Here is a 25811-nt window from a genome sequence, read left to right as displayed (position 1 = left end):
AGCGCTCGCGTGCATGTGTGTGTGTATTTCTGTGTGGCTCTGTTTTGCTTTCTCTGTTTATCTTTTCTGATTCTCTACTCAGAGAATTACGGACCCAGGTTTTAAATTAATCTGAGACCAAGGAAAATGAAATAACATAAACTCCCTCACCTTGAAATTTCTACGAATATCCTGCAAACCTATTCAGGACCTTTCACAGACAAAGATTCTTAAGGACTAACTAACCTCCAATGCTTTCAAATGGGTAGATCCCAAGCCGTTGGTAGTACATCACTGAATATGAGGTAAGAAGGGCTATCCTGTGCTTTGGTAATGAAGCCAGCCTTTTAATATGTTCTAATGATAACGCAACTCTCTCAAGCTTAACAAATTCAGTTACATAAAAGAAACATCAAGGTAAAAGAGCAATACCTCCATCACTCATTGTAAAAGCCAGAATAAAATAATCTTAGATTCAAATTATGAGACATCTGGATAGATACGGTAGATTGAGCACCCCCACACACATGCACACGCACGCACACATCTGTTTCCCTCCCTTGGCAAGCCCCCGCTAAAATCACAGTAACGGGTTTTTTAAAGGCATAAACATATAAGAACAGGGAGAACAGGAAGAGGGATACCAGTAGCAACTTTTTAAAAACTGGAAAGCAGATGAATAAATTGCAAAATAATAATAATAATAATTGGAAGCCTCCAAAAATACTAAATTGTAACCAGGCAATGGGGAAATCCAAGAATCAATCTGATATACACTACAGAATGCCCAAAATGCTCTGGAAGTGATGGTGTCAATTACTGCTAGAAGTAGGGGGGGAAGAGGGTGAGGGGGTTAAATGAAGGATGACTTCCCTCCACCACCCTGGTAAAAGGCTGCTTGACCCTCTACAGAGTCTCAGGAGTGAGAGACAACGGGCTGTTAGGAGGCACCATCCTGAGAACAGAGACAACAGTGAGCACAGGTGTTCTAAATACAGAGACCTCTGGTCCTCCTCTGACACGTGGTCCCCAGAATGTTAGGCCTTCATCCTATAAGCAGGAATTTGGAAAACTCTTCTCTGGGGAATCTGACCAGCCTAAAAGAAAAGAGCTAAAAATTCTGATTTCAGAGGTTCTCCAACTGAAGAACTCAACCATGTTATCCTATAGGAAAGTTCACAGTCAGCAGGCCGCACTGGGTATTCAGAGCTTCCTATGAGCTTTTTATTTCTCCTACTTAAATATGAGCACACAATCAAGGATTTCCAAACACCTGAGGATATTATATGCGATACCATTAAAAAGGAGGAGGAGGAAATTAAAGAGATCCTTGGAATTAGAAACATGATTGCTGAAATAAAAAATCCAAAGGTTAAAAAATAACATTCAGAATTTTTTCAGAAAGCAGAGCGAAAAGGCAAAAATATAGACAATAGGAGAGAAAGGAATAAATTTAGAGGACAAATCCAGGAGGCTGAAAAAAATCAAAATAATAGGAGTTCCGTAAATAACATAGAAAAAAAGGAACAGAAATCATCAAAGAATTAATTCAAGAAATTTTCCCATAACTGAAAAAAATGAGTTTTCAGACTGAAAGGGTCTATTGAGTATCCAAAAGAGTGGGTGAAAACAGACCTCCAACTCAGGCATATCACTGCAAAATTTCAGTACACTGGCTCCAAAGAGAGCACCCTACAAGCTTCCAAAAAGGAAAACAAATGAATAAATAAAACAGGATATATCAAGAATCAAGAATCAAAATGGCATTAGACTTCACAGCAGCAATTGGAAGCTAAAAAGCGATTGAATGATGCCTTCAAAATTATTCAAAATGATTTCCAATTGAGAATTCTATACTTAGACAAAATACTAATAAAGCATGAAACTAGAATAAAGATGTTTTTATACAAGAATGATCTCAAAACATTGACTTTTCATACACCAATAAGGAAACTACAGGACCGTGTGCTCCACCAAAATGAGAGAGTAAACCAAGAAAAAGGAAGATAGAGGAAACAAGAGTAAAATGAAAGGAATGCCTGAGATGAAGAGGAAGGAAGATGCATTGACCCAGAATCCATAGGGGAGCAGACCAGGGGGCTCTGGGAGAAATCTGTTCAGGAAATCAAAGTGTTAAGAGTACATGCACAGCAAAGGAAACCATAAACAAGATGAAAAGACAACCCTCAGAATGGGAGAAAACATTTACAAATGAAGCAATTGACAAAGGATTAACAAAATATACAAGCAGCTCATGCAGCTCGATATCAAAAAAACAAACAATCCAATCCAAAAATGGGCAGAAGACCTAAATAGACATTTCACCAAAGAAGACATACAGATGGTCAACAAACACATGAAAAAATGCTCAACATCATTAATTATTAGAGAAATGCAAGTCAAAAGTACAATGAGGTATCACCTCACACCGGTCAGAATGGGCATCATCAAAAAATCTAGAAACAATAAATGCTGGAGAGGGTTTGAAGAAAAGGGAACCCTCCTGCACTGTTGGTGGGAATGTAGATTGGTACAGCCACTACGGAGAACAGAACAGAGATTCCTTAAAAAACTAAACATGGAACTACCATATGACCCAGCAATCCCACTCCTGGGCGTATACCCAGAGAAAACCATAATTCAAAAAGACACATGCATGCCAATGTTCATTGCAGCACTACTTACAGTAGCCAGGACAGGGAAGCAACTTAAATGTCCATCAACAGAGGAATGGATAAAGATGTGGTACACATATACAATGGAATATTACTCAGCCATAAAAAGGAACAAAACTGGGTCATTTGTAGAGACATGGATGGACCTAGAGACTGTCATACAGAAGGAAGTAAGACAGAAAGAGAAAAAGAAATATCATATATTAACGTATATATGTGGAATCTGAAAAAAAATGGTATAGACGATCTTATTTACAAAGCAGAAATAGAGACACAGACGTAGAGAACAAACGTATGGATACCAAGGGAGAAGGGGGCAGTGGGATGAATTGGGAGATTGGGATTGACATATATACACTATTGATGCTATGCATAAAATAGATAACTAATGAGAACCTACTGTATAGGACAGGGAACTCTACTCAATGCTCTGTGGTGACCTAAATGAGAAGGAAATCCAAAAAAGAGGGGATATGTGTATATGTATAGCTGATTCACTTTGCTGTACAGTATAAACTAACACAATAATGTAAAGCAACTCTACTCCAGTAAAAATTTTTTTAAAATACATGAACATTTGGGAGGGAGGTAGTGACAAATGGTGAAGAACTGGAGTTAAATTAGTCACAAGTACACTAAAAATTAAGAATAATACAATGAGCCTTAATTCCAAGAAAAACAAAAAGTCTTGCAGAAAAAGTAAAGTAATCGCAGCTGACTACCTGGCTTAGCTGAGAATTACACATGCACATCATAATAATGCTCAAAGCAAAATTACAGTTTTGAGAGGAGAGATAAGAGAGGGTGCACATATGTGGTGGGAACAGGGGAGAAAGAGAACTACACCTTCATCTTTTATAGCATGAAGTACTAGATAATTCCTGAAACAGAAACACCAAAAAGCAGCAATGCAGTGAAGTCATTTAGAAACATGAAGGTAGATAAGATACCAAAACAATCAGCCCAAAACAGAAACTGGTTGCCTCTGTAGTGAAGAAAATAGGGAAGGGGACAGGGGACCGCTTCCTTTTTAAATAATCCTTGTAGAACTATTTGACTTTTTAAACACTGTGCACAGGTAAATGATAAAGCTCAAATCTTTAAAATTAAAATTAGAGAACTTAGGAACTGGAGAAAAAAACAGATGAGAAAAGAGCAGAGCAAGCATAAAGTATTCATTATTTTGTTTTTAGCTTGTAAATTATTCCCATCTTAAACTCGGGATAAAGAGCCATCTCCTATCTTTATTCCCATTGCTTTCTATAGTTTGTTTCCCTTCCCAAGTGAAGCACTGAGAGGAATAAAGATTATTTGGTATATGTATGTATGTACGTGGGTATTGATTGCCGCCCTGCAGCTTGCAGGATCTTAGTTTCCCCAACCAGAGATGGAACGCACGTCCTTGGCGGGTGAAAGTGCGGAGTCCCAACTACTGGATGGCCAGGGAATTCCCTATTTGGCCATTCTTTAACTTGTGGCTAGAATATTGGCAAGCACACATGATTACTCCATTATCTGCAGCCCTGGAGGATAGGGAGAGCACAGATGTTAGAAATGTTCAGATAATTCCCAGGGATTATATTAGTTAATATTTCTAAACAACTCTTTTAGTTATTCTTGTTACAGAGATATATGCAAAAGGTGTGCCTTTTTTAAGCTTAAAAAAATTTCTTAAAGGCTTCAGAAGGAAGCTTAAATCCTGGATTTCCATCGTACATTCTGTATTGGAATCACAGGCAATTCTTTCTAAATTGACTCCTTATATAACATCATGTCTGTCGCCAAATGGGATAAGAGAAACCTGGGGCAGAATGCGGCTGGGACAGGTAAGGGGGAGAAAAAGGAGCTTTCCAGATAAAGCATCCTCAATGACACTTTCTGACTCCTATTTCATCCAGGGCTGTCTTGTCCCCTCAGTCCACACGGGAGGTCAGTGACAAAGAGAAATTAAGATGAAGTTATAAAAAAAATAAAATTCCTTGCAAAGAGACATAATATCCCCTTTGTAATGATACTGAAGGCACACAAGACTAATACTCATCTTTTTTTTTTTTTTAATTTATTTATTTTGCTGTGCTGGGTCTTTTTTGCGGCATGCGGGATCTTTAGTTGCAGTATGTGGGATCTAGTTCCCTGACCAGGGATGGAACCTGGACCGCCTGCATTGGGAGCACGGAGTCTTAGCCACTGGACCACCAGGGAAGTCCCTAACACTCATCTTTTAGGTAACCATATTGCTACAGTTGATGTCCTCTGAAGTTTGGTATCAATGAACAAACTGCTATGTTCAGATGTATATTGTAATTCGTCATCTTTCCCTAGCACTTTTCATCCAAGATATCACAGTATATACTTTTATAACTGTTGTCTCACATCCCCTCCCCACTCTTAACTGATTTATAGGGTACTCTCCTCATGTTTTGGATGCCAAGTAAGAGAAATAATGTAATCGTTAGCTAATGTAAGATTAGAATTGAAGTCTCTAAGCCATCTAGCCAGTGGCAATGATGCCAAATCAGATGTGGTTCCACAATATTATAAAGAGAGTAATAAGAGAGAGCTCACAGAATTATTATAAATGAAATCATGGAGGGATGGTTATCTAGTGTACACACCAGGAATTCTGAGAGGGAAGGAGAAATGTGTCTTTAGGAGGTGGGATTAAAATCAGAAAATACAACAGGGAGAATCTGACTGAAGAGAAAACATGAGGGTCATTTCAAATTTTCATCTCACTTCTGAATATTTATCGGAATTATCTCTGACCTCTGCATGTATTAATTCTGTAACTCACCAAATTAATAGCCTGTTTGACATTGGGCAAGTCAGTCTCTGACTCTAAGTTGCTTTGTCTGTAATTAAAGGAGATTAAGCCAAAAATTTTAGAATAGAAAAGTGGGGGGATTTGAAGTAGCTGAGACATCATCTAGCTCATCCTACAAGGATATATGAACCTCTTCTAAAACATCCCGGCGCTATATGTTAAATGTATCCTATGATCATTTACAACATATATTAACATAGTAAAAGTTTGTAGTTAAGAAAAAAATAAAACATAAGCATAATATAGGGATTGGCATAAATTATAATAGTAGAAATTTATTTTATGCCTTATTCAAATAAAACATCATTTTCAATTTAAAAAAAGAAAAATAAAGAAAACATACCAGCAAGTGGTTATTCAACTGTGGCTTGGATGAAAACAGGGCTAAGGGATTCAGTACATCCTAGGAATGTCAATTTAAGTTTCAGATTGCTCTTAATTAGAAGGTTTTCCATAAATTGATCTAAGAATTTGCTAATTTCCAGGTAATTTAAAAAATTTTTACATCCAAAATTGCTATGCAAAACCCTCTCCTCCACATAATACAACGACAATAGCCCCACTGCCAACTTTATCACAATATGAATTAGTGGTAAGCTACGATAATTAAAATTGGCTTCTAGTCTTAATTCTGCCACTATCTTTTTTTTTTTTTTTTTTTGCGGTACGCGGGCCTCTCACCGCTGTGGCCTCTCCCGTTGCAGAGCACGGGCTCCGGACGCGCAGGCTCAGCGGCCATGGCTCGCTGCTCCGCGGCATGTGGGATCCTCCTGGACCGGGGCACGAACCGGGCGTCCCCTGCATCGGCAGGCGGACTCTCAACCACTGTGCCACCAGGGAAGCCCCTGCCACTGTCTATTTGACATTGGCCAGACATTCATTATATCTAGATCTTAATGTCTTCGTTTATAAAATGAAGGGCTTAGATTTTTGTCAAATGTCTCTTCTAACACTGACAATTCCTTCCTGACTATACCTTTGTCCTCAACTCAGTGGGATATCACCTTGTTTTCATTTACTTTCTAGAATGAGGTTTTGGGACTTTTTTTTTTTTTTTAAGGGACTTCTTTAATGAATTAAAGTTAATATCCTTTTCTTCTTTCTCTTGTTTCCGTTAACTCTTCTAATTGTGATAGGTCTATTTATTTATTTATTTAAATTTATTTTTGTTGCTTTCTAGGTATCTTTTTTGGGGAGCAGCCGGGCCACGTGGCATGTGGGATCTTATTTATTTATTTATTTTTGTCTGCGTTGGGTCTTCATTGCTGCATGCAGGCTTTCTCCAGTTGCAGCGAGCGGGGGCTACTCTTCGTTGTGGTGCGCGGGCTTCTCACTTCAGTGGCTACTCCTGTTGTGGAGTACAGGCTCTAGGCACGCGGGCTTCAGTAGTTGTGGCATGTGGGCTGCAGTAGTTGTGGCTCGCGGGCTCTAGAGCACAGGCTCAGTAGTCGTGGTGCACGGGCTTAGTTGCTCGGTGGCATGTGGGATCTTCCCGGACCAGGGATCGAACCTGTGTTCCCTGCATTGGCAGGTGGATCCTTAACCACTGCACCACCAGGGAAGTCTTGGTCTATTTATTTAAATTAGAGTGTATGAAGTAAAATCTTATTCTTAGTAAGATGACAAATAATTTTAAATGTTTTGCCTTCCAGCTTCTGATCAAACTTTGCTAGTGAAAAGTGCTTAGTGTTTTGTGGACTTAGCCTGTTCTACTGATGGACAACACAGTACCTGGCCTATAGAATTTGCTCAAATATTGTTCCAAAATCTGCTTGCCTGGAACCATCCATTGGTTCTGGTTCTGCCCTCTGTAGTAGGACAGACTACACATACCCTCCCGATACGTAATTGCTCTGTAGCCATTGAAATACAACTAACACAGCCAATCTCCTCTCCCAACCCTCTCTAAAGCCTTGCTTCTCCAAGCTGAAAAGCTCATACTCCTCTGTTTCCTATACCTTTTACTATCTAAGTTCCTGTATTCATTCCTGGATGAATTTTAGTTTGTCAATATCCTCTTTAAAATGTGCTGCCAAGAATATAACATAAATATAAAATATTTCATTATTTTTGCACACACTGAGCCCAATTCAAGCACACCAGGGAGTCACTGCTTCAACTAAGTATGTTTATTGCACGATTCTCTTAGCAGAAGAAAGCATTCTGCTTGCTCTGTGCCTTCACACCCCTTTATCTCTAGTTATCAAATCCATCGACAAAAGCCCGTTCTCTGTCTTTTGAAGTGGTGTCATGGATTCCAATTAATCATTTCTTAGTGCCACTATCAGCTAATACTGGGCTGAATGACGTGTTGTCGATTTCTTGTGTTCTTATGTCACGTAGAAATATTATAGAGTCAGTAGAAATATTATAGAGTCCCTCTCTGAGACGCTATGAAATGAAGTCCATCAGATACAGCATTGAGAACAAATACCGAACAAACTATTTACTACATTTGGGATTACATGTAGGATGACTTGTCCACCTTGGCTATTTTAAGATGGTTTTGCCCCTTCAGAATCAGACCTATGTATGTCTTTCTTTACTTTAATGCATCATAATGAACATGGTTTTGTCAGATCTTCACCACCAATTGAAACTGAGTTGAGGCAAAAGCCTGGGTAATTCAGACAAAATATCTTTTCAGCCTCTGGAGGCTCTGATCAGTATTGAAGGCCGAAACCAAAAAGTGCTATCATGTTACATTAAATTGAGACTAAATTGTGTCTATCCTCTACTATCATCACTAACTCCCTGTGTATTAAAAAAGAAAGAAAGAAAGAAAGGAAGGAAGGAAGGAAGGAAGAAAGAAAGGGAAAAGAAAAGAAAAACTAGGAGAACTTTGCTATTGAGTTGTTGGCCGCCAATTTCAGGGAATACTGTCTGATGGGAAAATGGTACCACCGTCAGTATGGCTGGTGCTGCGTATCTGAGCTCTTCCCTTCCTAACGAATCTATTCAGGAAGAGCCACAGAGGGAGACAAGGCGAGGCAGAATGAGCATCTTTTTGTGTTTGATGCTCATAAATGAAAGACACAGCCATTCCCTGAGCCCCGGGATTCATCCTGCCTCTGATCAAGCAGAGCTGTGCCTCTGCTAACAGTGTTTCCTCTTTACCTGCCTTTTCAAGACAGAGAGTCTTAAAATGTAGCTAGTCTGCTACTCTGAGACCTAGAATAAGCCCTGCCATCTTCTTGTGAAGACAAGAGAAGAAAGAAAGAAATGCCTGGTGCTTTGGGGTTTGCGTTAACCGTCTAATTTAACTGTTTTCATTTCTCCCAAAACATAGTGTTTCTACTCACTTCAAAGATTCTCCCCCAAAATCCCTTTTAGTAGTTGTTCTTCCTGGGATTAGAAGTATTTGAGATGTTCCCCTTGCGTTACAGTATCCACTTTCTCTCCCAGGTTACTAGGAACGTTCTTATTCACAAATTGCTTTCTTTATATAACTAAGTCTTTCACAAAGCATTTGCCAAAAAACCCTGCTTTAAAACAGTACTGTCATCTGAACAGGGAGAGAGAGGAGAAATCTGAACCTAGACTTGCTTTTGTAGCACATCTACACAATCTAAATAAATACAAGAGGGGTCCTTACAAAGTGTTAGAAGCAAAATGCCAACCATGTTACCAGAAGAAAGCAAAGTGTTTTGGGCAAAGAAGTGATCAAGGAGTCAGAAGAGATATTTTCTGTCCTGCTTTGGCTCTTAGCTAGTCCTGATTTCATGGGTAAATCCTTCCATCTCGCCAAGCCTCTATTTCCTTGTCTATGAAGAGAAAAATCATCCTTGCCATGACTCACAGACTGTTGACTGACAGCACTTTGGCAAACCCAAATAGTATATATAATGCTTGTGTTTTTAAAGCAATAGCTTTGCCTCCTAAATGGTGCAGATTGGATAAAGTTCTCACTCTGACGATTATCTTTGCTTAAGTTAATGTTTCCTCAAACAAGCCTACTGGAAAAAAAAAAATCTGCTGCTACATTCATAGAATCATAGAACTTTGACCCAGAAGGATTTTTAGGATTCATCCTCTTATTAGAGAAATAAGGAACGGAAAAGTGTAATTAAATGTAACCCAAGCTCACACCTCTGTTATTTTCATAATTACTATTAGTCATTAGAACCCAAGAGTCAGTCCTTTACCTAGCCACAGACACTCTTTTCTGGCCTTCCTGGTCTCTGTTACCTGAATACACAACCAGGGCGAAAGGAAGATGGGAAACTGAGGTCGCCTCTGGCACGGCTGCTATACTTAAGTGTACTGGGTATGTGGTGTCGTCACACAATTCATTACCATAATTTCACACTCCTAATATCAAGAGATCTCTGTCCTTTCAGCACTTCAGAGTCACAAAATACTATTTGCAGAAACCTTTTTCACGTAGGTGGAACTCTAGACTATTAAACGATTAAAAACAGAAAAATCGGCGACGGGGAGACGGGAATCTGTTAAGGAAAAGTTATTAGCCCTGCTCATTCCTGAGGGGGACAGGAAACTGCCCAGGGCGGAGGGGAGGGAGCGTGCGCGTAGGAGGTCGCGGTAACAAACGATTCCCGGAAACTCGTGTCTGTTCCCAGTTTTGCCCGGCGAGCCCTTTATTATCCAAAGAGAGTGCAAACCCGGGAAAAGAATAGGAGACCTCCCAGGGGGAAAGGGAGGGGGCAACGCGCAGGGCCAATAGGACTCCTGCCGCCCCTCAAGGGTCCCCAAACGGGTGCACGCCTGTAAGGGGATGCGTATTCCCCTTTAGGTTTCATTTTGCTAAAACTCCGACTCCCCTAAAATGCAATGCGAATGAGCACTTCCACACACAACCCGAGGAACACTCGCTTTTAAAATATCAGTAACCGGTGGGACATGGAAGAGTTGCTGGACAGGCGCACAACAAGGCCGGGAAGCAAAATTGCTCGGTGGGTTTGCTCTGCCCAAGTGTCTCGACTCGCGTGAGCGCCGCTCAGAACGGGGGCGGAGGGAGAGGGAACCAGAGTAAAGAGCGTGGGTGCCTGGGGGACCACAAGCTCAAAAAGGGTTCCTGGGTGCAGAACCACGAGCTCCCGAGGGGAACTGTGACGCTAGAGGATGGAAGCGCCGCCCTGAGAAGGAGGGAGTCGCCTTTGTATTAGTTAGAGATGGGGGGGGGGGCGAGTGGGAGGTTAGTGGCGGGTGGCGCGCGAGTCTGTCCGGGAGTGAATGTGTTAAGGATCAGGTCCGGATCCGGATCCCCGCAGAGCGGAGGGCCCAGACACCCGGTCCCTTACCTGCAGCCCATCGGTCTGCCCAAGGAAGGGCAAGGGGTCCGGTGGAGAGCCTGGCCAACGGAGCGGGGACAGGTGGCTGAGGGGCGAGGGCCGAGGGGTCTGCAGTCGCGGCGGGGAAGAGGTCCCCCACCGAATTAGGGAGCCAAGAGCCCGTGCTCCCGTTTGCGCTGCCGAAGACGCGGGGAGACGCTCGCCAAGCAGGCGCACACTCGCCCCCGCACGGCGCTGCGAGCTGGCGGTCGGGCGGGGGAGGGGTTCGGGAGGCCGCGCCGCGCAGGCCCCGCAGGTGTTGGAGGGTTAACAGGTGTGTCGTGTTTATCTTCCCGGAGCCGAAGTCCATGGCCCGCCCCTCTGCGTCCTCCCCGCCTTCCCCAGCCCGGCGGCTCAGAGCACGTGCGGCCCTGAGCCCAGCTCCCCCTCGTCCCCAATGTCCACCTCGTCCTCCGGCTCGGTCAGCACGAAAGGACCCGTGGGCAGGCCCAGCCGAGCCTCGGCGGGTGCGGCCTTGGGGCCATGGGGGCTGCCCTCAGGGCTCTCGGGCCCATCAGGTGCTTTGGGCTCGTCTTGACTTTTCCTCAGCTGCTTTTTATGCTTCATCCGCCGGTTCTGGAACCACGTTTTCACCTGATTCCGGGGAGAAACAAAGAAAATCACGTCATTCCTTCAGACCCATGGTTACTGAGCTAACACAAAAGCGATTGCTGGAGTTTAAGAAAATAGACCGCAATCCACTGATGAATTATCCAGAAGTTGTGACAGTCCCAACCTTGGGTTAAGTCACACCTGAGTGGCTCACAAGTTATTGTCTTAGCTTGAATGAGAATCAAACATCCTAGCTCTCAGAAGTACTTGTCCTGAAATAACGATGAGGCTCAAAAGGGTGTGTTTAGTAAACACTAATACTGCTATTAATTAGAATTTCTAATAGTAAGTGCTGCGTGGATAAGTTTCCTTTCTGTTCAGAATGCGTTCCTCTGACTGTGACATCTAAATACCGGGTCCAGCAAGACTGCTGGACAGCAAGGTGAGAAGCGGACTTGCTGCTTCTCATCAGAGAGAAAAATCACTGGGGCCTGGCAGGGCTATGATTTCACAGCAAGTTGGGTTTCCAGGTACAGAGAATAGGAAAGGGAGTGGAGCGAGGTATTTTGAGGTTGTAGGTGAACAGCATCTGGTGGAAGATGAAAACAGTCCTTCCACTCAGGACAGGGCAATAGAAAGGAGGCTTATATTAGTGTGTGTGTGTGTGTGTGCGTGTGCGTCTGTCTGTCTGTGCTGGGAGGGTGGCTATGAAGACTCGCGGCTGTGAGATAGGTTAAAGAAGAAAAAAAATCTTGTGTGGGTTTCTCTCGGGTCAAGAACCCTCTTATCTCTTACCGATTTACGTGTGACCCGGGTTACTGCCCTGATCAGAAATGGGTGGGGAGGCACAGAAATGCTAGTTCTCAAGCGGGGAGTGAGCATCAGAATCACTCGAGGGGTTTTTCCTCCGTGTCCAGAACCCGCTCGAGAGATTTTGCTTCGGTGAGTCGACAAGAGATTGGAGGTGTCGGTACTTTTACTACGGGTCTTCGGAGAAGCCTAGAATAAAGGGGAGCGGGGTCGTTGCACGCAAGAACTCCGCGGCCGGTCCAGAGGCGTTAGGAGTCGGGGGGAGAGGAGCGAGCGGAGATGGGGCCTCCCCCTCCTCCGGCCCACCTGCGTCTCGGACAGGCTGAGGGCCGTGGCCAGCTCCACCCGCTCGGGCGTGGACAGGTAGCGCTGGATCTCGAATCTCTTCTCCAGGCCGGAGAGCTGCGAGTCCGAGAAAACCGTGCGAGCTTTGCGGCGGCGGCAGTGCTTCCCCGGCAGCTCGGGGTGCTGGGGGTGCGGGAACAGCGCCGGGACAGGCACCCCTGCGGAGAGAAGAGCGGTCAAGTGGGCAGAGCCCGACCTCCCCGGGCGACCCCCGCTCCACTCCCCACCCTCGTCCCCGGCACCCGCTCCACCTCGTGCCCCCGCCGGTCCCCGCCTCGCCCCACGGCTTCTCCAGGGCTTCTCCCAGGAATCGCAGGGCAGGGGGAATAAATCACAAGAATAGCGCTTGGAGATCTTTATCAGAAAGGCCATCTACACACACACACAATAAACAGTAAGTAAAACGGAAAAGAAAATTATAAAATAGATCCGGAGGCCTTAAATACTGTCTTCGTGGAGAAACTTCCGGAGAGTCCTCGGCTGCGCCTCCCGAAGTTTTCTTGCAAACGTCGGAGGGTCCGGCAGCTACCCTCCTCCTCACCATCCCCCCTCCCCCCAATCCTCCAGACCCCTGACGACAACCAGTGATGTCCTGGGGCTGACAGAAGCGTGAATGTGATCCTGCTTCCCAACCTCACTAAAAAACACCGTTCTCTTCCCTGAGCCGCCTCCACTCTCCCGCCTGCGGCCAAAGGGAACAGGCCAACACTCCCACGTGCGGGGCAGCTCCTGAGCGAGAACGGAAGGGGAATTGCCGCCTCGCACGTTTCCTATCAGTCTCGGGGTCGCGCTGGGGACCCATCTAGTTCTCATTCTTTCCCTCCAACCCCACGCAGAAGGATTGAAACGCTTTTCCCGGGCCGCAGGAGACTTCTCGTGTCTTTCCTGACCTTCGCAAGCTTTACCATGTCTGAGACGCACCAAGCGGACCAACCGCCGCAGACATCAATATCGGCTGATCCCAGGGGGGGAACAGCAAAAACAGAAAACTAGTAGTTCCGGTATCTCTGGCTTTGGCCACTACTATTTGCCGGGAACATGGGTGCAGCGCGAAAGAGACTGTCTCTGGCCGGCGGTGGAGCCAAAGCAGAGAGGCGGACTTGGACGCAGGCTTCACAATTGCCCCTCCAACCCAGTGCCCCGAAGTCTGGGTTTTACCGCTTCACAAACGCTTTAGCTTTTGTCGTGGATTCCAGCGCCCACATTTCACAAACTGGCTCACGTCTGTCTAGCCCCCACCCCGACTAGGGTTGTTTTTCCGGCTGCGCTCTGCATCTGGACTCAACGAATTATTCTATTCTGTCTGGAATGAAGATGCCGGAAAAGAAAGCGTGAATGTGGCCTTTCAGAGAGAGGCACAAAAGAAACCTGGGTATTTCCCCGCATCTCCCTGTCCCAACCAGACTTGGCTGGTCCCCGCTCTTTGCCATGCCTGGGAAATCAAAATACTTTGGCTCTGGGCTCCAGAGATATCAGCAACAGGGGCAAAGGAGGGCAGCCCAGCCCAAGATTGTGAATTAAATGCTAGATGTTGGGAGTAAAGAGGGTTAATGAGCAGCCACGTCTCTCCCTCTTTTTTCCTTACCTTCTCTCCCTTATTCGGGCCAGCCCAAACCTTCAGTCCTCAGAATATCCCCAAACCCTCCTTCACTTCCAAACCCCTGCAGTGTCTACCTGCAAATGCTCAGCGCCTGGGAGGAGAGAGCTGGCCCCACTGGAGCCTTTTGAGCTTCTGGGCTGGAAAGTCGAGTTCCTTTCTGTGGGGTGGGATAGTCAGGGGTCTCTCTCAGAGTGGGAGAGGTAGGGATGGGGACCGAGAGATGGACCAAAGTGGCCAGGAAGACCAAGAGAAAGGAAACTGAACACCGCCCATCAAGAATATCGACAAAATCTGCAGCTACCTCTTGGCTTGGCACGTTTCCTCCGTTGTAGAAAGTGAGGAGTGACCCTGGATTGGCATGCCTCAAGGGAGCTCCCTGTGTTCTCAGCCATATCCCCAACCTTCCACTGTCACTTAGGGAAGGAGGCCCAGCCAAGCCAGGCCCAGCCAGCTCTGGCCTTTCCTCTCATCCGTCACAGGCTTAGGGTCTATACTGGAAGACGTGCTCTCTCTCTCTCTCCCCATACCTTGAGACCCCTGTTACTTACCCGCGGTGGTGAGGAAATAAGGGTGGTGGTGGTCTCCCTTATGTAGAGGGTGATGGGGGTGAGGGGCCAGGAGGGTGGGTGTGGGCATGAGGGGGTAGCCATAGTCTAGCAGAGGCACCCGGGAGGCCAGAGAGCTGGTGAAGTGGTCAGAGGCCACCTCCCTTAGCGGCTTGGGCTTGTGCAGCAGGATGTCCTCGATGAAGAAGGACGTGGGCCTCTGAGATGACGCCGGGTGTAGAGGGGAGGTGAAGTTGAGATTCATCTTGAACCGAGCGCCTGCCACAGGGCGGGGGCCGGGGACGACGAGTAGGAAGCAGGCAGCGTCTCAGCACGCCTGGTCGAGAGCCAACCACCCTCGAGGCTCGGATCCCTGATGCTCTCTCCTCGGCCTGGGCTACCCCCGGCGCTGGAGAGGCAAGAAGATAAGCTCTTGGGTAGGTTGGGTCTAAGTGTAGGAGAATTGGCAGCTTGGAGAGGGGAGTCGGGAGAGCCAATGGCAAGGCTGCCAGAGACAGAGGGGAGGGTGCGGTGGGCGCGGGGCGGGGCGGGGAGCTGTCCGCGGTGCTGAATACGACCGGCCAGGCCCGGGGAGAGTGCAGCCGAAGGGACCGGGTCCTTGCTCCTATCAGGTTTCTCGACCTCAGTTTCTGCCCGCCACGGCAGGAGCTGCCTAGCTCTCGGCCGTTTTTTAAAGAAAACGAAAGAGATAAAGTCTCTACCCTCGGACAAACTCCTCTTTAGAGAGCAGAAGGCATTTAAAGGGCCCCGAAGCAACAGGAATAAAGCACTTATTTCAGCACTGGGGCCAGGGCTTTAAAACTTTAGAGAAATGATAGCACAGGGGGAAGAGGAGAAGTGAGGGGAGAGTCCATATCCGCTAGACCCACCTTAAGTTGATGACTGAGGGATGACTGGATTGTCGAGGTAAATAAAGAAAACGGTGATGATGATCATAACATTCTTTACCTCCGTTTTAGAGGATGGTGTGAGGAAAGTTATACCTACATTAGTCTATTAATTTGATCTGTGTAAATATGTCCAAAACTACCTCTTAAATGCCAGCCTCCACCTCCTCTCAAATTTCCATTACTTTCTCCTCATTCCGCTCACATAGGCTGCTATTTCTGCTATACTATCCTTTTCAGCCCTAGCGCCCCCCCCCCAAATAATTGTACTGTGTTTTTGTTTCCCATTCCCTTTTGCAGCCTTTCTTTTCATTTTCCTCCCTCCCAATCCTTTGTTTTCTAATGTGTGTCTTTTTCAAATCCGTCACATTTATTTCCCTGGAGTCAATTTGCTAAAGTTAAGGTGATCATCTACACCACAGCAGGGGTAATTTCAGCTCGCATCTCCGAAAATTGCTCTAATTATTGATGTTAAACTCAGGGAAATTAAAAGAAGCCACTTCTCTTCCATCTCCCCATTTTTAAGCTCTAATTTGTTGAAATCTAGTCATCATCACAATTCCAATCACCACTGCTAATAGTAAAAGTGTTTTAATAGAGACTGAGTCCTCACAACCCATGCTATTAGATAATTAGAGGAGGTGTTAGGAAGCCAAGTGCTAATCCTTGGGCGCACGGGTAGGATTTCCATCTGATCTAGCAGGTAGAACAAATTAATTACCAGAATCAATTAGGCCCCAAACTACAGAGCTCCAAGAAGTGGGAGCATCGTATTCCATAAGGATGAACTGGTAAATGGTAAACAGATGAGGAGAGCCAGAAGAAGGAGGACGAAGGGGGAAATAACTTTAAAATAAGCTCTTGGCAAGTAAGCCTCTAAACGAAGTCAGAACTCTTTGTCCTGGAGTGTGATATGTGATCTTTTTAAAGTTTATAATTGTAAGAACTGAAGACCGGAAAGCAGGTGGCCACGGAGAGGGAACATAGAAGATTTCCAGGAGGCGTTGCTTGGTCCTTAGCCCTGGTCCAGTCATCTCCCGCAGGACCAAAGGAAGACCCAGGAGACTCGTGAAGACGGGACTGTCCACACTTTACCCACATCCACCCTGCTGCCAGCGAGCACTTACTCTTTCCTGTGAGTGGAAACCGAGGCATCCTGTCTCCTAAGACCCTAAAGGATTAGAGGCTATTGAGGACGTGGCGGGTTTACAACCAGAAGTAGCCTCTGTAAAGAGCCTTCCCGAGCCGGCGCGCGCTTACACTCCATCCCTACACAGACCGAGCACAGATTTGCACCCAGCCTTGGGGGTGGGATTTTAGCTTCACTCTGGGGGCAGGGACTAACTTCCGCCTCAGAAACAGAAATGACAAGATTACTGAATGTCCCTTGGGACCAGAGGCAGTAAAAAACGCCTTTGGGTAGCAGTTACCTTGGAGCCAAGGCGCTACAAACCCTTTCTCAGAATTCATTCTTACACGTCCCCCGGAGTGTTCGAGGGATCCGAGGAGGGAAGGGAAGGGGCGGGGTAGACAGCCTGCTCAGTCCTTACCCTCCCCCTTATTTCATATAATTTTATTTCACATTCCCTGCTGTCCCCCAAAGCTAAGGTTATCTCCCCAGGCCCTGCTCGCTGGCCAAGACGCGCGGGAGGAGGGGCCGACTGCCCACGCTCCCCTTTCTCTACTTCTGCTCATGCCAGAACCCGCCTGCCCAAGAGCCCAGCACTGCCGAGGGAGACTTTCCCTTGGGAATCCGGCTCTCCAGCCTCCGCCTCCGCCCCAGTGGGAACCTAGGAAGTAAGAGACGGAGGGAGGAAACTGGACAGCTCTGGGAAGTGGAAGGACTTCCAGGACTGCGGGAGTTTTCCTTCCCTCTCCCCTTTCAGCGATGCTGGGAAACCAAGCTCCGTGGCTGAGAGAGCGCGACCCGCCGTCCGCACCAATGCAGGCCCCTGGGGGCGCGGAGGCAGGAACAGGGGGATCGGAAGTGAGGCAGAGACAGGGATTCCTCGGTCGCCACCCTTGTCCATTAAGGAGAACCCCTTATCCCAGCGCACTCAGATAATCCCAGCTGGGCTCGCCAAGGGGGCTATGGGGCCTGAGCACAGCGCAAGGGGCAGGCTGTGCACGCGGGGCTTGTCCTGGAGAAGTTCCTTTCGGGTCGGCCTCACGTTCCTCTAAGAGTTACAACCCAGACCCTCGGAGAAATCGCGAGGTGAAGAAAGCTGGCACGTTTCTCTATGATGCTGGCACTCTGGCCTGGCCCATCCTTCTTCCCCGGTGGGGTGAAGGAGGCCCCCAAGGTGCCCAGCCCCATCTTGAGAATCAATTCGGGTAAGTCTTAGGGTAGAAGGAAGAGGCATTCCAGAGCCAACAGGCCTCCCTTTTCCCTCCACTCCCGCCAGCCCAGGTAAGGAGTAAATGTCATATTTTTATATAGCTTGCAAACAGTTTGCCCCTTAAAAGCAGAAATATTTCATTGCCTAGATTATCTCTAAAGTCTAGACCAACGATGTCTAAGAAAAATATAAATCAAGCCACATAAGTCATTTAAATTTTTCTACTAGTCACGTTTAAAAAGTAGGAGAAAACAGGAGAAATAGTAATGTATTTCACTTAACCCCAATATATCAAAAATATTATTATTCAACATATAATCAATATAAGTATCATTGAGATTTTTTATTTTGCATTCCTTTTTTTATACTAAATCTTCAAAATCCACTGTGTATGTTACACTTACTGCACATCTCAGTTCAGGAGTTCAGACTAGCCACATATCAAGCGCTCAATAACCACATATGGCAAATGGTTACCTATTGGACAGCAGGTGTCTAGTAAATTGCCATAATTCCTTTTACCCTTTTCCAATGTAGGTAGACACACATAGAAAACGGAAAGCAGGGACTTCCCTGGTGGCACAGTGGTTAAGAATCCGACTGCCAATGCAGGGGACACGGGTTTGAGCCCTGGTCCGGGAAGATCCCACATGCTGCGGTGCCACTAAGTCCGTGTGCCACAACTACTGAGCCTGCACTCTAGAGCCCGTGAGCCACAACTACTGAGCCCGCGCACCTAGAGCCCGTGCTCCGCAACAAGAGAAGCGTGCAGCCATCGCACGCTGCAATGAAGAGCAGCCCCCACTCGCCGCAACTAGAGAAAGCCAGCGCGCAGCAAGAAGACCCAACGCAGCCAAAAATAAATAAGTAAATTTTTAAAAAATGGAAAGCAGTTGCTGAAGCCACCCAGCCTAGCACATTCTCAATACTTGCCCTTCATCTATCCACTATATTCTATTATTGTGAACATTCATTGAGCATCTACTATCTTCCAGGGTACTCACTACCTGTCTTCGCAAGCTTTCCCCAAGCTTTAGGAGATTAAATAAATGCACTCACGTTACATTTATTTTTCATTCTCATTTGACCGAAATTGATCACCCAGAGCCAGCAGGCTATAACCATATGCCAGGCAGACGTGTAAAATCAGATCCCGTTCACTGCTCTGGGCAAAAGTTAAGGATCAAATAAATTTTCTCCCACCCAACCCACAAGACCTGATCGAGCTCCTGTTTATGGTTTCATCTGAAGAATTATTAATTTAAAGAGAGAAAATACATGTTTTTCAGGGAGCTGATAATTAAACAGGCCTTTCTCTCTTTCATGTCAGCCTCATCTAAAACTGTCATCTGAACTGGGACTTAGTTTTCCGAAAAGATAACCCTATTGGTGATCAAAGGAAGAGACTGATTCCATTAGCCAAGGTGCCTATACTGCGGCCTTCAAAATAAAGGGAGAAATGTATTTTAGAAGGATCTGAGTAACACACTTTACTCATAACACTTTGTATTATATTGCTTGCTGTCTGTTTCAACTTACTTTCTATCTGAGTACTTTATTTTAAGCACTACCAAAGTGGATGACATGCCTAGAAAAAGAACAGGAGTCACTGAATGCTTCCTGCAAATGCATCTTCAAATACTGCTTTTACACTGAAAATTAGGATGTGAATTCTATGAGAACACATTCAAGGATAGGTATTCAAATCACAATATTCCTAACATAAGGAGGACTAACTCTATCCAGTTTGCTCGTTCAGGACAAGGTCAGTCTGAAGAGTTAAAAAACTTTCATTTTATTTCTTTCTTTAAGTTTTCTATGCTGCCTTTGGCATCTCAATTCAAAACATGCTTCAAAAAGTGACAGAAAAAAAACACCTGAAGTTAAAGGTTTGAAATACGAGAGATTACCTATCATTTCTTAATACTCTAAGAGGCATACAGTAGAATAAGAATGAGGTTTGAATAGGTTTCTTATTAGTATTCCACCATTTCCTCACTGAGTCCCTAGAAGAGTAGCCAAGTGTATTACCAGAGGAAAAAACCCAATAAGCTAACAAAATGTCTTTTTTAACAAAATGTCTTTTAAGTATTCTTTTCTCCCATTCCAAACTATTCAAATTCTATGTCAGGTTTTAAATTTAGCACCTACTAGCACAATGTACTTTAAACAATACAAAATTAGTATGCATAGTTTTAAAAATAAAAGTTCATGAATTGCTACCATAATACAATGTGAATTTCTAATGTTAGAGATTGTAAGACCCTTTCAAACTCTATTATTGGGTATAGAAATTTGTAAACATTTCCAAAAGGACTATGTACATGGAACTAAATATTTGGTATGTTTTGTTAAAATGCTGGGCCGTTTATATTTTGTTTGAGAATACTGTTCATGAAACAGATTGATATTTACGATATTTATTCTTTAAACTGTCATTGGTAATGCAATCAAGTTAGTGGACCAAAAAAATGGGAGGTACAAATGTTGTCACTATAAGAGAATAATATTGAATTTGTCTTACAGTGACCAAGATGGTAGATAATCTGTGTATAACATAAAAACCTGGAAGTCAGAGAAGAAAACATTGATTAAAAAATTAACTAATTTTTAAAAATTCTGCATGGCAAAAGTTATCATAAGCAAAGGAAAAAGACAAACAATAAACTGGGAGAAAGTGTTTGCAACTCATATCCCAGACACAAGGATAATTCCTTATATATAAAAAGTTCCTACAAATCAATAAAAAACAATCAAGAGTACAATTTAAAAATGGGCAAAGGATTGAAAGAGTTCACCAAAAAGAAAATATAAATAAATGGCTGTTAAGCATTTTAAAAGATGCTAACAATAATACTAAAAGTAAGACTAATAATAGATTACACTGAGACATCATTAACCTGTCGAATAAAAAATTTTAAAATCTAATTGCCCACTCTGTTGGCAAAGCTGTGGGGGAAAGAATCACTCTCATATATTGATGCAGAGAATGCAAATTTGTACAATCTCTATTGAGAACAATTTGGTGATATATATCAAAATTACAAATGCACATCGTAACTTATCCAACAGATACGATTTGCACATCATGGCTAAATTACACAAACCCAGAACAAGAGGAACTCTAGGATGTATTTTTAAGTGAAAAGAGCAAAGTATGCTAACATTTGTTTTAAAGGGGGAAGGATGGGGGGAACTACACAAATTTGATTACATATTCTATATATACCTCTGGAAAGATACAAAAGAAACTCATAGCATTAGTTGCCATTAGGGACTGAGGTCCTGGGGACTTGATGGGAAGCAGGTTTTTCCCTAATTGCCCTTTTTGTATCTTTTGAATAAGAATCATATGAATGTAATATTTATTCAAAAGTCATTTTAAAATTAAAATATAAAAGAAAAAAGAATTATTTTACTTTAACCCCAAAATGTTCAAATCAAAATTCACTACATTATTATGATTTTAGCTTTTCTCCATAAGTTACTGGACCCAAATTAGAACATAGTTGTTTTTAATTGATATTTGCCTATAAGGGACATGAAACTTTTATTCCTTAGTAAAAGTTCTGCAAGTCTTTATTTTCATGTAAACTATACGTGATTTCAAAGTTGATCACACACCTCACTCTCATCCATAAATTAAGAATAATATCGATTTAATCACTTAAAGAAAGTCTTTGAAGAATGTTTTTTAGCAATTTCAATGATGGCACTATGGATAATGAGGTGAACTTCTTGCATTTATATTATACGTCATATATTTTGCTCTGCCTTCTCATTTGAGTATCACAACTCTTCCTTATTACATACAAAGAAACAGAAGATCACTTAGGTAGAGTCATGAGCTCATTCAGCGTACAGCTCATTCAGCTTTGTATGCTAGGATTTGAACTCAGGTTTATCTGACCCCAGTGTCCATACTCTCTTCATTCCAACCACATTATCTTTGAAAAATAGACAAGTAAAGCAATAATAGATGCTGCTTATTTCTCATCTGGAATGGAACTTGAAACTATCGCCCTTGATTTAAGAGCACAACCTCCCCAAATCTTCTCATTGGAGGATTTATAAATTCATACCATGACCTGTAATAACTAGAACCAGAAAGGATGTTTTAAAGTTTTAACTTTGGAATATGAACACACACACACACACATACACACACACACACACACACACACACATATACACTTCAAGATGTTGAGGGCAGTATACATAACCAGTTGAAAATAGAACAGGGTTTAGAGTCAAACAGACTGAGATTAGAGATCTGGCTCCATCACTGCTAAATACTAGCTGTATGACTGGAAATTTTGTTTAATCCTTCTAAGCTCTATTGCTCTCAATTGTAAAATGGGGACAATATTTGTATCTCATAGGGTAGTTTTGGAGAGAATTTAAGGTAATGGATATGTGTCACTTATGTCTCAATTTTATTTATTTATTTATTTAGGCTGCCCTGCTGCGTGTGGCTTGTGGGATCTTAGTTCACCGACCAGGGATGGAACTGGGGCCCTAGCAGTGAAAGTGCCAAGTCCTAATCCCAGGACCGCCAGGGAATTCCTGCATCTCAATTTTTAAAAGGTAATATATGTAATGCATTTTGCTCAGTGCCTGGCACACAGCTAATGCTTAATAAGTGGCCGTGCTACTGGTGTTGATGATGGTGATACTGCAGGTGGTGGTGGTTATGATGACAGTCATGCTGATGGAGGTGGTGATGGAGACGGTGGTAGTGGTGATGCTGGTGGTGATAAAAGCAAGCGCAAATGATCAATACTGGAACCCTAGGGCTACCACGGACATGAGTGAATAATGAATCCAACACCGTGTCGCTACATAAAAGCAGGCTTATGTAATCTTAGGAAGAGTTTCTTGTCAAGAAAAAAAAAAAACAATGTATTGGGAAGGTGGTGATGAGTACAAGCTATGAGGGAGTGGTCTCCTGGATACAAATGGGGAATAGCTATTTAGCTCTAGAAGATACCTTGAAGATGATTTTGAGAAAGATGATGCCTTCTTATTGGATGGCTGCACTCTTCATGTTCCTACTTTCCCCCAGACAGGGTTCGAAAACATTAAATTAGAACATGATATCCACACCAGGTCTATTTTCTTCTGGTGGAGGGTGGGGAGAACCAATCATACAAAGACTACTTACTGAGTGTCTACCAGGTACCTTACTTTGCTAGGCTCCCTGTGAGGTGGTTTGGAGAGATAGGGTAGAGAAGTGCAGGGAACAAAGACGTTTCTGAAAAGTGTAAGCCTTATTTCCTCTTGAAATACACACACACCTCAACACATGAAACTAAAAACATGTAAAACAAACAACCAACCAAGAGATTCTCTGTGCATTTTACTTAATTAGCAAAATATTTTCGTCACTGAGATGATGCAGGCTCAATTGTAACTAGGAGAGAAAATTATACTGGGAGACAATGAAGCCAAGAGCTCCGTGATTTATTCAGTTTACATCTGTAAACATTTATTGAACATGTACCTTATAAAAATGTGAGTGTGCATTTGGAGGCTTTTTCTCATACGTATATATCTTGCCTCCACTTTTAAGCCATGGATTTAATTTTATCTACTGTGTCTTTAATATTTTCCCAGTATTGGAATCCCCCAAAATTGACACGAAAATATTTCTATAATTGACTGCAGTATTATTTGACAGTTACCAGGTAAGAGAATAATTTAGTGCAGGTTACCAGAGCCCTCCTTATTGGCTGGAAGGTGGGCAGCCCCTCAAGATGGTGTGGTAATACCATGTGCTTTTTAAAAAAATACCATGTGATTTTTGGGGGGGAAGAAATATGGACTGGCAAATGTAGGGAAATCTCTTCAAAACTAAACTAAAACAGAGCCTCCACTTTGTACTCTGAGGTCTTAGCCTCGCAAAACTTGATTATTAAAAATTGCTTTCATCTGTCTTCTTTTGGGAAGGATCATCCTTATCACCTCCCACCTACGTAGATAATTTCCATTCAAATCTAGATCCAGTTCATACCCTTTTCCCTCAGAAAACCACTCTGGTCCACAGTATTTAATCACCATGCAATTAGCAGATATTCTATTCATTGAGCTTTTGGAATAGGCTAAATACTACATTGATATGTTTTATCTCTTTTTACGGCCAGGTTCTGTTTTTCCAACTAGATTACGTATCATTTTTTTCTATAGGAAATATATTCAAATAATGCAAAGTGAAAAATCATAGAAGTTACAAAGTGAAAATTTTTCCCATCCCATTCTTCCAGCCACCCAATACATTATTTTTTGAATTAATAAATAAATGTATAAGTGAAATATAAATATTATGTAATATATATAAATTTTTCCTCTCACATACACACATCCTTTCTCTCTCTCTCTTTTTTTTTTTTTTTTTCGCGGTACGTGGGCCTCTCACTGTTGTGGCCTCTCCCGTTGCGGAGCACTGGCTCCGGACGCGCACGCTCACCGGCCATGGCTCCCGGGCCCAGCCGCTCCGCGGCATGTGGGATCTTCCCGGACCGGGAAGATGTCCCCTGCATCGGCAGGCGGACTCTCAACCACTGCGCCACCAGGGAAGCCCCCTTTCTCTTTTTATACAAATTCTTTTGCATTTTGGTTTTTCTACATAACTTTTTTTTGGTTGCACATTATAACATTTATGGACGACCAGGATTTTATTTAACTAGTCCCCTTCGATGATAGTAAGATATTTAGGATGTTTCCAGTCTTTTGCTATTACAAACAATGCTGCAATAAATAACCATACACATATATTATTTTGCACATAGGCAAGTATGTCTATAGGAATTCTTAGATGATAAATTGCTGGATCAAGTTTGTAATTCTCACTGGCTTTGCCAAACTGTACCCCATAAAGATAGTATCAGTGTATACTTCTTTCTGTAGCACATCAGAGAGCCCCAGGTGATTCTCATGCAACTGATCTAAGGACAATACTCTTGTGTTTACTAGGTCACTTAACCCTTGAAGGCCTTAGTTACTCTATCTGCAAAGTGGGGATAATGTCACCTACCTCGGAGCACTATTATAGGACTATTTTATGAGGAAAATATGCAAAAGATCTTTCAAAACTGTCAAGCAGGATGAAAATGTTAATTATTATTAAGGGTAATAGCTTCTAGCATTTACTCTGTGATTGGCATTGTATTACATGCTTTAATATATTCTCTCCAAGTTATACAGCAAAGTAAACATAATTAGCTTAGTTTTGTATTTCACAGGTGGGTTTGCAGAATTTCTCATTATGTTAAGTTTTTCACTTTATTCACTCAGAACCTCATGTGTCCATCCATTCGTTCATTCATACCTTCAACCAGTATTTTTTAATATTACTACATCTCTTCCTACGAGGTGCTGCAGAAAACAGGAAACTCTAATGCACATCCTTGGCTCTCACTTGCTGTGAAATAGGGAAGCTGGGTTTTGTTAATGGCACCAAAGTAATACCCTTCAGATTACTTGCTGTTTACAAACAAGGAAATGTAACTCTATACAGTGCCATCAGGCTGTCAACATTACAACCCAGTGATCCATCTTAGCATCCCTAATGGTGGGACAACCAGACATCACACGTGCCCTTGTTGTGATGCTACATGAAGCACACATCATTGCCTGTAAAGTATCCCTGCCAAATGTTTAACCTGAATCCAATCAGGCTTAGATCCAACTTTAAGTTACAGAAAATACGAAGGATACAAAAGCAAGCTAAACTATGCTGCATAGAAGCAGTGAGAGAAATTCAGGAGATCCAGGATTCCATGGGACAATTCCCCATTTCATTCAAAAAGGCAATGCCACAAGGAAAATAAAAATAAAGTGAGGACTGGAGACTTAAGACACAAAATCAAACACTATGTGTGGTCCTTGATTAGATCCTGCTTTGAACGCACCAATCATAAAAAATACTTTTAGAATAATGGAGA

The 25811-nt window shown here is 43.5% G+C and overlaps 1 protein-coding gene across 1 annotated transcript; it reads right to left on the bottom strand.

The window, feature by feature from the left end:
* Positions 1 to 11123: 11123 nt before the first annotated feature.
* On the bottom strand, positions 11124 to 14886 carry BSX (brain specific homeobox). The gene is made up of 3 exons (XM_065883089.1): positions 14625 to 14886; positions 12438 to 12634; positions 11124 to 11363 (listed from the first exon to the last, which is right to left on the bottom strand). The coding sequence occupies exons 1-3, from the start codon at positions 14884 to 14886 to the stop codon at positions 11124 to 11126; spliced, it is 699 nt and encodes a 232-aa protein (XP_065739161.1).
* Positions 14887 to 25811: the final 10925 nt, after the last annotated feature.

Source organism: Phocoena phocoena, chromosome 8 (genome assembly GCF_963924675.1).
Source record: "Phocoena phocoena chromosome 8, mPhoPho1.1, whole genome shotgun sequence".
NCBI classification, from domain to species: Eukaryota; Metazoa; Chordata; class Mammalia; order Artiodactyla; family Phocoenidae; genus Phocoena; species Phocoena phocoena.
This window is presented reverse-complemented; position numbering and strand designations above follow the sequence as displayed.